This window comes from Zosterops lateralis (genome assembly GCF_965231275.1).
Source record: "Zosterops lateralis genome assembly, chromosome: 15".
In the NCBI taxonomy this organism is placed as follows: Eukaryota; Metazoa; Chordata; class Aves; order Passeriformes; family Zosteropidae; genus Zosterops; species Zosterops lateralis.
In genome coordinates this window covers 390,307-402,146 of record NC_139775.1, presented here as the reverse complement: position 1 = coordinate 402,146, position 11,840 = coordinate 390,307, and the positions used below count along the sequence as shown (strand labels likewise).

Sequence of the window (11,840 nt, the reverse complement as noted above, 5' to 3'; positions counted from 1 at the left end):
CTCGCTGTGCCCGGCACGGCGGCGCCGCTTTGCAGAGCGTTCTCCCCGTCTTTGCCCATTTCTGCCCGTTTTCCCCAGCTTCTCCCCCTTTCTGCCCGTTTTTCCCAGCTTCTCACAGTTTCTGCCCGTTTCCCCCCGTTTTTTCCCCCCTTTTCCCCTCCGTCCCCGCCGTGTCCCCTCACGGCCCGCCCCGCCGGGCCGCACATGCTCGCTGTGCCCGACATGGCGGCGCCCATTGCGGGGTTGCGCCAGCGCCTCCCCGGCCGGGCCCGAGCCCCCGATGGAGCTCCCGGAGCTGCTTCCCCCGGTTCCCCCGAGCCCGGGCTGGCTACCGCGGCCTCGCCGCTTTCCCCGGGCACCTTCTGGCTGACCCGCATCGTGCTGCTGCGCTCCATTGCCTTCCTGTACTGTGAGTGCCGGGCCGGCGCCGCCCCCGCCGTGTCCCCGTGTGGGGACCGGGGACGGCTGGAGCTGTGCCAGGGGGGGTTGGGGAAGAGCAGGGAAAGGATTTTTTCCCCCCCTTCCTCTAGGGTGGTGGGGCCCTGAGAAGGTTCCCCAGGGAATGAGCACATTTCCGAGGCTGCCAGAGCTCCAGGAGCCCGTGGTGACATCCTTGGGGATGTACAGGAACAGCGGCTGGATGATCCTTGCGAGTCCCTCCCACTTCATTATATTTTATGATCATTGTGGGTCTCCTCCAGCTCTGCGTATTCCATGATTCTCCTTTTTTATCCTGGTGGATTGGGGACCCTGTGGCTGATCCCTGGATGGGGTTGGTGATGCTGGAAGCTGAAGGAGAAGTTTGCTCCCACCACAAGGACCTCTCAGCAGAGCTGCCTGGAGCTGCTCATCCTTTCCCTTGGAGTTGTGAGCTCACAGTGCAAGAGAGGAACTCTTTGTCTTATGCAGCAGCAGGACTGGAGGGAAAGATGCCATCCCCGGGTGCCAACACCACCGACAGCCAGGACCTAGAGTCAACATGACCTTAAAATATCCCACAGTAAAAGCACTTTCCAGCCTCTGCCCCGCTGCTCTGCCTCTTGCTCTGGCACTGAGAGCTGTGCTCAGAGCCCGCTGGTGCGCCGCTTAAAAATATTTACAGTGAAACCAAAACTGACAAGTAACACACTACGGTACAAATTCTAAACTTGCCTCAGATTTGTCCGCAGACTCGTTAGAATTTGTAGCCTGCCAGCCTGCTTAGATTATTTTGCATCAAAACCATGCAGAAGTTGTAGTTTCGTATGGTTTTGACACGTGCTCTGGTTCTAGTTTGGTTTCAGCTCTCGGTGAAATGCGAGGTTATGACTCTTTCAGTCAAAATGAAAGCGATTCCGATATTCCCCCGTGTGTAAATCCAGGCTGCTGAGTTTCCCGTGGCTCAGTTTGCAGTTTCCTTACGAAAAACTGATTAGCGCTCTCTGCTGTGCCTTCAGTGCTTCCCGGTGGTGGATTTGGGGTGATAAATGTGCCAAACCTGGGACCAGAGGGGGTTGGAAGGGAGCAGGGGCTGGCTGGAGGGCTGGAATCGGTGGAAATCAAAGGTGTGGGACCTTGTGGCGGGTGAAACACCGAGGTGGGGAACAAGTGAGTTACAGGTGGAAGTGATTGAAACTGATGGGCTGCAGGAGAAAAGGAGGCTGGGTGGGGCTGAGCTTGCAGGTTGATGAGTAAATGTGGGATGCTAAAAAAGAGGGAGAATTCTTTGTGGTGCTTTTTCAAGCAGGAGAGAGGATACCAAGGAATAGCTGAATGGTGGGCAGACCCTAAAATGGTGGAGTGGAGTAGGGAAATTTTTTGGAGAGTGGGGTGGTAGAGGGAGAGTTTGAGGTACTGGAGCAGGGCAGGAGAATGTTTGTGTGTCTTATTAAGAGAAGAGGTGGAGGGGAGGGAAAAGTTCACCTGCTTGTTGTGCAACTTGTGCACAGGCACCAGGGGAGTTCTGCTGCTGGTTTGGGGTGAGCCAAAGCCAGGAACCCGGGCCTGGCTTGAGCCAGGTCAGATTCCTCTCCTGGCAATACAGGAGAGGTGCCCCACAAGAATTCGAGAGGTGGGAAGTGCTTGTTGTATGTGAGCTGGAGAGGTTGAGAGCAGGCAGATTCCCTCTGACACAGCCCTGGGATGCTCCAGAGGGAAGGAAGGTTGTTGCCCTTTGATCTCTTTGGAGAGCCTGGGTTTAGAAACAGCAGAAAACAATTCTGTGCCTCTGTGCCAAGCTGCTCTTGCAGGGCTTTTTTTTTTTATTTCTGGAGATGGAAGCATTTACTGTGACAGCTGATTTTTCTCCCAGACGCGGCGATTCTGCGCGCCGAGGCTCAGACTTGCTGAGGAGACGGTTGATGCCATTGTGACAGTTTGACATTCCTCAGCCGTGGGATGTTTTCCCCCCTTCTTTCATTTCACCCTTTTATGTGTAACCCTTTCCTTCCTGCTGGGCTGAGCAGTAAATCCTTTTGGGGGGGATTTGTGTTCAGGTGTCGGGGATTGTGGTCAGAACTCTTCTGGGAGCTGAGCAATTGTTCCCCTCCAGGGTGGAAAGGGAGGGATGGGGAAGTGAAGAACCTTGAGGATGGGGGAGAAGCATGATTTAGGGTGTACAGTGACCCCAAAGTGTGCTCTGAGGGCTTGTCACCTCCTTCCTGCCCCCACCCCATTCCTAAGGGGATGTTCATTGCCTGCTGCAGGCATGGGAGATGTTTTCCCTGCGGATGTTCCCGTGTGGAAGGAGGACAGGCAGAGCAGGCAGGTGTGGAGTGTCCTTCTGTGTGCCCTCCCTTCTCCCCCTCTCCCTTTGCTTGTAACAACTCTCCCCCTTTTTTTTTTTTTTTTTTCTTTTGTGTCTTTTGAAGGGGTTTTCCAGAAGCAGCCCGAGCCTGGGAAGTCCCTGGCAAAGCAGCTGCTGTGTGAGAGGCAGGTTGGAGATGGGAGAGGATCTGAAGATTTGGAGAGGTCAGAGACCAACCCCACCTGCTGCTGGCAGGAGTGGGAGGGCAGGGAAGGTGGATCCAGCTGAAAGGGTTCTGTGAGGTTTGGTCCTTACAGCATTGTGCTGTCACTTCATCCTTTTGGAAATTGTCTCTCTCTGTGTTTCCTGATGGCTCCTTCAGGTCCTGCAAGACCACAGTAAGGTCACCCTAAAGCTTTTCCTCTCCAGGCTGAGCTGTCCTGGCCTTTCCTCCCTGCAGAGCTGCTCCATCCCTCTCCTCATCCTGGTGCCTCCTCTGGACTCTCTCCAACAGCTCCAGGTCCTTCCTGTGGTGGAAGTCTGGAGCTGGAGGCAACTCTGCAGGTGGAGCCTCACCTGAGCAGGGCAGAGGTTTGGCCAAATGTCATTTTGAGATTTGCAGCTTTTCCATCCTGGTCTGGCCCTGTGTGTTTGTTCCATGTGACAGAGATCGGTGTTCTGGCAATCCAGAAATACTTTGAGGTCTTGTTGGAAGTGCTCTTACAGGTAAATAGCTGGTCTCAAAGCTTTAGACAATAAATGTGCATTATTTGCTCCTTTCACCCTCCTCCTAAATCATTTTTAAGTACCCTTTTTGGGTGATTACTATCATCAGATTCCAGCTGTAGAAATTTCAGTAATTAGATACCACCCTCCCCAATCTCAGCCAGGCTCTGTGGAGAGCTTTGAAATAAAAGCCATTATTTTAATCCAGTTTATCTTCCTTCTCCTTATGTATTGTTTAATAGTATTTTCTTTCCTCAGTGCCAGAGCTACGGGAGGTTCGAGCTCCTTCTTCCTAAATCTGAAATCCAAAGCTCTCTCGGGGGGTTTGGCTTCCTGTAGGCTCCTGGCTCTCCCCGGTGTCCTTCCTCCTCTCTTTCTCTGCCATCTCCCCTGCTTGCCCTTCCCTCGGTTTTATTAAAAGGCTCACAGTAACTTTCAGCCTGCCTGGTCAGGATTAGAAGACATCTTCAGGCACTTTTGCTGCCCTGAAAGGTTTTGTTTCAGCTCAGTGCTCCTTAGCAGGGCTGTGCAGCACCAGCTCTGGGTCGTCCGAGCAGCTGCATCCCCCTGGAATGGGAGAAAAAAATAATGAAAGTGGAGAAAAGAATCTCTTTCCCAGTCTTCTCCTTGTCCAGAGCCCCTCTGGAGCCAGAGCTACGGGAGGTTCAAGCTCCTTCTTCCTAAATCTGAAATCCAAAGCTCTCTCGGGGGGTTTGGCTTCCTGTAGGCTCCTGGCTCTCCCCGGTGTCCTTCCTCCTCTCTTTCTCTGCCATCTCCCCTGCTTGCCCTTCCCTCGGTTTTATTAAAAGGCTCCCAGTAGCTTTCAGCCTGTCTGGTCAGGATTAGAGAACGTCTTTGGGCACTTTTGCTGCCCTGAAAGGTTTTGTTTCAGCTCAGTGCTCCTTAGCAGGGCTGTACAACACCAGCAGCTGCATCCCCCTGAAATAGGGGGAAAAAACCTCCAAAGGTGGAGAAGGGAATCTCTCTCCCAGTCTTCTCCTTGCCCAAAGCCTCTCTGGAGCAGAGGGATCTTCCCAGGGCATCCTCCAGCTTCGGGCTTGGGGTGGTTTTGAACAGCCTGAGACCCAAAGGGAAGCTTTTTCTATTTCCACACCTTTTCAAGCAAGAAGGCAGTGAGGAGATAAGCACTTCAAACCCCCCCCCCCCCCCCCCCCCCCCCCCCCCCCCCCGAGCAACCAGCCCGAAGTGTTCAGCTTGGCGTGAAAGGCAAGAAAACAAAAAAGGTGTTAAGAGCAGAGCACTTTGTTGTGTGTTTTTTGTGAGTGCTTCGCTTCACCCTTTGCTCAGTGCTCTGGCGGTGTTGCTTCTGTGTTGCAAAACTTTGCAGGGAAATTTATCAATTGAAAATTTATTTGATTCACTTCTCTGGTAATAAAATACCAGGAATAGTCTACTCTTTCTTCTTTGCAGCAGTACAACCTCATCTTGCAGGATCCAGCTCGGGGCATGTTCAGATGCCTCCTTGGGTCAAAGGGGCACTTGATTAACTGCTCCAGGCAGAGTTTTTGTGTGTGTGTACAAAACGTAGTTTTGGCTTTTCAGGCAAAGCTCTGTGCTCTTGGTTCAGTTCTTCTTGTGGTTTGGGCATTAAGGAAAAGTTAAAACTTCTTTTAACAAGAGTGGGGGGGAAGGCAGAAAAACCCATATGACCGGAAAGTTTTGGATTTCACATCTTTAAATCTTTCCTGAGCATGAAGAATGGGATTCTCTCATTCTCCTACCATGACAGGACTGGGGGGAAAGGAGCTGAGGTGCCAGGGAAATCCAGATGGAGCAAATCCCTTTCGATGGGGACGCTTGGCTGGTGGTTATTGGCACCATGTGGGATTGAAGAAGGAACACGCTGGGTTTGGAGGAAGAGGGAGGAGTTAATGGAAAAGTACAGTGAAGCACCATTCGAGGTGAGGATAAGTAGGGAAGGTCTATTAGCAGCCCCGGTAATTTGCATGTATTATGTAAAGCTCAGCTGGCAGCAGGGAGAGCTCCCATGTGAGCTGTCAAAGGCTCTGCAGTGGGAGGCAGACCTGGAGCTGCTCTGCTCCCTTCCTGCCACCTGCACAGCCTGAGGAGCGGCAAATCCAGGTGGAACAGAGGGCTGAGCGCTCCCAAATCCTGGAATTGTCCGTGAGAAGTGCAGGCAGTGAGCCCAGGGGTGATGGAAGCCTAGAGGAGTTTGTACCAGATCTGGAGGGGTACAGAATCCCAGGGAGAAGCTCTAGGAGCAAGGAGAAGTGGGTCATCGTGCTCCAAGCTCAACAGGGTGGTGATGGTGCCAGTCAGTGCCCAAAGTGGAAGCAAAGTTGTTTGAGCTGGAGGGAGTGGAAGGTGCAGCGTGGAAAATCCCCAAACACAAGGCCATGGGGAGAGAGGCTCCAGAATAAGGGCCAAAGAAGAGGAAGAAGCACAGGCTTTGGGCAAAAGGGACTTTTTTACCCCCTGACCAAGCCAAGGTCAGAGGGAAGGATCCTGGAGAAGGCAGCAAGGTCTGTTACATTGAGTTTAAGGCTCCAGTTTCTCTGGGGTTCTGGGAGAGGAAGCAATGACAAGATGATAAATATCTTCCCTTTTTCCCCTCCTGGATCTGGGCATCTCCTAAAACATAACTTCCCTTTTTCTTTTCCTGGATCTGGGCATCTCCTGATAAATAATTTACCTTTTTTCCCTCCTGGATCTGGGCATCTCCTGTATCACTGCAGTCCTTTGCAGTCTCTGTCTTTGGTTTCAGCTCTTCCCCGTGTCCAACAGCACAGTAGGAGGGGGAACCTCAGGAGATGGAGCAGGGATGGGTGGAAGGGGGAGCTGAATGAGGGGTGGGACCTTCAGAGGTGCTCCAGAAGATGCTGGAGATGGGTGGAGAGGGAGACTGGAGCGAGGCAGAGACTGAGCACGGGGAGTGTCCAGGAGAGGGAGCTGGATCCGGGATGGAGCTCTGGGAACGTGAGCAGCATCACCTGAGAGGGGATGGATCAAGCACATGTGGGCTTTGCTTTGGGGGAGGTGAATCCTCCCGAAATTAGGGCTGGTGCTGCTGGGTTTTAATTGGGAATTGTGCTGTGGGAAATGGATGTGCTGGGAGAAAACCCCTTTGGAGCCCAAGCTGGGCCATCCTAAAATCTGCATTTCGTGGCAGCTCCAACCCAAGTCTTTGCTGCCTGCAGGTCTGGAGAGGCTGAGCAGGATTTTATCCATCCAATGTGCACTCTGCTGGAATTGCTGTTTGTTTTTTCCTAATTTACCCTTTCCTTGTTTGTCTCACATATGGCACAGGGGTCTAATTTGGACTTTTTTTAGGCAAAAACCTGCTCAGCATTTATGGGTTGGGGCAGCAATTCTGGAGCATTTAGAGGTGAATTTGATTAGCACTTTTGGAAGACTGTGCAGCAAATTGCAGTGTTAATCACGGGCAATCAAGCCACGGAGTTTTTAAGGCAGAACTGGCTTTCAGTTGGCCTTTTGAAAGCCAAAAATGAAGATATTAAGCTGTCTAAATCTCAGAAGAATTTTATTTCTGCTGGTTTCATGTCAGGCATTCTGATTACACAGTGGTGCTGAGTTGGTAGAAAAAGATGGATAAAATAGAAAACATTAATTTATGTTCCAGAACTGGTCCTGCAGTGTTGGAAATAGCCTTTCCCATGTCTCTCCCTATCCATAATTGAGTAACATAATTGAAGAAAAACGTCTTTTATTTGTAAAATCATTCACTGTGTATAAGAGATGGATGTGAAGAGACACAACCAATTAACTCCCAACTTCATTGTGCCATCCCTGGGGTTCAGGATCTGCTGGAATCAAAGGGAACCCTCCCAGTGACCTCTGCTGTGTGCTGGATGATGACTTTGAGTGTTTTTTAAATGAGAATAAAACCCGTGGCTGTGTGCAGAGAGCTGGGGGAGTGTTAAGTGGATTAAGTGGAACCCACTGGAGACCTTTGTCTGGGGAATGGGACTTTCAGTTGGATTCCCTGGGGCTGCAGACTTTTGGGGTTGCTGCTCCAGACTTCAAAGCAATGGGAATTTGGGCTCTGATTTCACACAGCCTCTCTCCCCCGGTGCTCCCAGTGAGAGACATCAGATGAACACCAGGATTGTTGTTTGCAGAATGCCAGCATTGAGATAAGGGAGGAAACAGATTTGATCATTAACCAAGGAGGATTGGGGAGGGGAACAAATTGGCTTTTCCCAAGAGCTCTGGTGCTGCTGCCTGTGACGTGGCTGCTGTGTGGGTAATGTTTGAAGGATGGGTAAATTAGTGGATGCAGCCCTAATCAGGAAATGTTGGCTTTCCTCATTTATTTTTTTTTCCTTCCCTGAGACATGGAGATTACTGGAGTTGCAAACTGCAAATTGGTGACTGCAGGAGATGCCTAAAATATGAGATAATGGCTAAAAACTGCCTGACTTTCTCTGTAGGACATCAAATGCTAGGTCTATGATGTGTAATTAAATTGCTGATGTGCTGTTAAAAAAAGCAGCTGGCTGCTCCAAAATTGGCCAGGGCAGGGGCAGAAACACATGGGACAGCTGTAGGAACATGGGAAAAGTGGGAATTGAAGGGATGGGGAAAATGCTAAGATCTTGGATTTCCAACCTTTCAGGGTGTGAGAGGATGCAGGGGGTCAGAGCTGCTGTTTTGGGCAGTGGTGTTGAACCATGAAATCAAAGAATTGTATGTGCTTTGAGCAGCTCTGGGGTCCTCAGCACAGGAGGGAATTGTTGGAGCAATTCCATAGCTGCTCCAAGGGCTGGAGCCAGGCTGGGAGAGCTGGGAGTGCTCACCTGGAGAAGGGAAAGATCCAGGGACACCCAGAGTCCCTTCCAGGGTCTAAAGGGGCTCCAGGAGAGCTGGAGAGGGACTGGGGACAAGGGATGGAGGGACAGGACACAAGGAATGACTTCATATTAACAGAGAGCAGGGCTGGATGGGATTTGGGGCAGGAATTCCTCCCTGTGTGGGTAGGGAGCCCTGGCGCAGGTTCCCAGAGAAGCTATGGCTGCTCCTGGATCCCTGGAAGTGTCCAAAACCAGCTTGGAGCAGCCTGGGAATGTGGAAATTGTCCCTGCCCATGGCAGGAGTGGAATGAGAGGATTTCTGAGGTCCCTTCCAACCCAAACCACTCTGGGGTTCTATGAACACCTCGTTAATGGTGCAGATGAGTTTAAGCTGTCTCATTAGCAATACTTTGAGATACAAAATGTTTTCAAAATAAGGAGAAGATTCTGGTACCTGGTAGATGCTCAGGTAATGTAATATAAAGGTGGAGACCTGTTTTCCAAAGCCAAGACAGGATTGATAGAATTCCCTGTGGTTCATCGAAACCATGGAATCCTGGCATGGTTTGGGTTGGAAAGGACCTTAAAGCTCATCCAGGTGCAGCCCAGGGAACCTTTTGTTGGGCACCGTGTTGGATTTTAATGAGGATAAGGACTTGGGGATAAATTCTTTCCAAGAACTGCTCTCCAACTCAGTTCAGATCATCTCCCTTGTCCTAGGTGATTTCCTCACACAGTATTTTCCCCTCTCCTTGTTTTCCTGCAGCCGTGGCCTTCCTGGTGGCCTTTCAGCAGAACAAGCAGCTGATAGGAGAGAAGGGGCTGCTCCCCTGCAAGCTCTACCTGCAGGACATCAAGAAATACTTCAAGGGCAAGGTGGGCCTGGATGCCCTGAGCTATGCACCCACCCTCATCTGGTTCCTGGACTGGTCTGCCATGGACAGCACCTTGGATTGCCTGGCCCTGACTGGCCTGGCACTGGCAGCTTTTGTGCTGCTGACTGGCTGTGCCAACATGGTCCTCATGTTCCTGCTGTGGCTCCTCTACCTGTCCTTGGTCAACGTCGGACAGATCTGGTGGGTTCTTAGTCCCTCTGCTCTGCTTTTCCGTCGTTTTGTTTGTGGTGCACGCTGATTTTCCTGTTGTAATTTGCATTTCCGATCCCAATTTGTGATTGTTCCTCAGGAGACTATCCATGGGGGGATGTGGGATAAGGACAGCACCTGGCAGAAATTATTTATGGGCACAAATGACTTATGGGAATGTCCCAGCTATGCCTTACCTGGGATATCTGCCCTGAGTTCTCCTCTGTTTGTTGGTGCAGGGTTGGGTTTCATGATCCTGGTTGCTCCCTTCCCACTGAGGTTATTCCAGGCTGCATTTTCCCAGCTGTGCAGTGCTTCCCTCATGGCTGTTACAAGGGAATTCCCTCAATAATTACTTTTAGGGTGGTTTCTCAGAGCTGGAATTCTCTATTTCGGAATAAGCACAGAAAGCCTGTGAGGAGGGAAAAGGAGAAACTCTGACTCTGGAAATCACCCTGCTGCAGGGAAGGGCTGTGGTGCAAAAACAAAGGCTTTAGGTTGTCCTTGCCCTTGTTAAGGCCCCAAATTGTTTATAAGAGCGTGTGCCCTGAAAGCCCCAAATTTCATTGGGTCACCTCCTGAGGTGCCTCTCTGCCTGCAGCTGAGGTGGTGTGGAGGGAAAAGGTTCTGCCGCCAAGGGGTGCCCAGGGATGTTCTTCCCAAATTTTCTGGCTTTACAGCAGGATACCTTTTCCACAGATGGGCTCAGTGGATTTAATTTTAAGGATTTGCATGTGCTGCCCCATTCATTCCCATCCTACTCCAGCTGGAATGTAAGTGGGTGAAGGAGAACAGCCTGTGAAAAGCTCCTTTCTCTGAGCTTTTAACTCAGCATGAACCTAAAGCTGTGAAACCAAGCCGCAGAGCTGGAAAAATAACTCGGTGGATGGTTTTTCCATTGCCTGTTTCCAAATTATTCCAGAATTTCTTGTCCATTTTCTAGATGTTTGAATGTGAAAGGGCAGGAATTCAAGCATCTTCCTGCTCTGTCTTTCAGGGATACAGGATCAAAACCTGGATGTGAAGCTTGACTTCTTCCTCTTTGTGTTTGTTTGAAGGGGAGAAAGGGAAAAAAAAAAAAATCCCAACAGCCTCCCCCTGAAGCTGCTAAGGTTTTGGGGTGACTCCAAGGCTGGAGGTTTGATCTGTTAATTCCTGGAGCAGTGGGATAATTAAGACAGGCTCTCTTCATTAGTTCCCACAGCCCTCTGGAGTGTGCTGGTGGTGTAGAGCACTTACAGTTTTTTTGTTTTAAATCCACCTGGAATGTGGTTTTTTTTCCATGTCTTGGAGCAGTGTGTGTTGTGCTGCTCCCACTTTTGTTGGGCTCCTCTGCCAGTCCTGCAGGACCCTTGAGGTTTTCCCCCAATAATCCCAGTTGTGCCTGGTGACCTCTGAGTGGCTTTTTTGGTGCTTTTTAAAGGAAGAAGCAAAGGCTGTGGGATACAGAGAGGAACCTTTTCCTCTCCTCCATCAGCCCATATCCAAACTCTGTTCCTGAGCAGAGAGAAGCTCAAGGATCAGTGTTGAGGTCCCTTCCCAGCTCCAGTACAATGATCTGGCAGGAATGCATGTGGATCCTGGAGTTTGCCTGTTGTGGTTGAAAGGAATTGACTCTTGGTGGTTGAGATCATCAGGCTGGATTTTTGGCTTTTTCCCCTTCCTTTGCTCCTTGAAATTTGGGGGAGGTGAAATTTAGCCTGGTGTTCAACAGAAACACACCAAGGGGAAAGGGGTAAGAGAAAAGAGGGGATTAGAGATGTTCCCTCATGTTTTGTTCCTCTGGATATTCCTTCTTAAACAGGAAATGAGATGGTTCTTGTGAAGGACTGAGGAAAAAGAGTCAAAGCAGCCCAGCTCCTTCAGCTGTGGGCTCATTTTTCACCAGATCTTCTGGGATGAGTCAGTGCGTGGTCAAATCCAGATTATTCCTGCAGCGGGACGTGGAATTCTCTGAACAAATCCTGGCTGCTTCCAGTGCAGGGAAACACAGGAAAGAGCAAAGCAGGATTCCCTCAATTCTCTCTATCCTTCAAGAATTGTGGTGGAAAAGGAGCAGCTCAGAGTGCCCAAAATCTGCAGTGTTGGCCTTAAAATTTAGGCTGGCCTTAAAACCAAGGCTGGCTTTAAAACTCCCTTCTCACACTGGTTTGTAGGTGGGGTTGGCTGGTGCACTGATTGTCCTGCTCCCAGTTTGGGGCAGGTTGAGAGGTTTTGATGAGTTCTGTTGCTTCCCCAAAGCACCTGCTGTCCTAAAGTAGGGAGGACAATGTTGAGCATTCCTGGCTGGAGAGATGAGGCAGCTCAGCAGAGGGGTGGCTGAAATGAGGAGGAAATTCCTCCTGTGGCAAAAAAAAAAAAAAAAAAAAATTCTGTGGCTCAAAATAAAACCATTATTTTGAGTTTTTGTACAATCCTTCTGTCCTTGTTCACTGACCAACCTGGGCTCCTGTGAGCCACTCCCTCCAAAATCCTCTGCTGAGCTTCCCTGGGAAGCCACTCCAAGGAAAA

General features: G+C 50.4%; 1 protein-coding gene across 1 annotated transcript in view; it reads left to right on the top strand.

The window, feature by feature from the left end:
- Positions 1-204: 204 nt before the first annotated feature.
- The window catches only part of LMF1 (lipase maturation factor 1), a gene marked incomplete at its 5' end in the record, with an annotated part of 151,253 nt that continues 139,617 nt past the window's right edge, over positions 205-11,840 (top strand). The window contains 2 exons of the mRNA XM_083872138.1: positions 205-409; positions 9,011-9,331. Coding sequence (XP_083728264.1) covers positions 205-409; positions 9,011-9,331 — 526 coding nt within the window. The remainder of the gene's footprint in view (positions 410-9,010; positions 9,332-11,840) is intronic.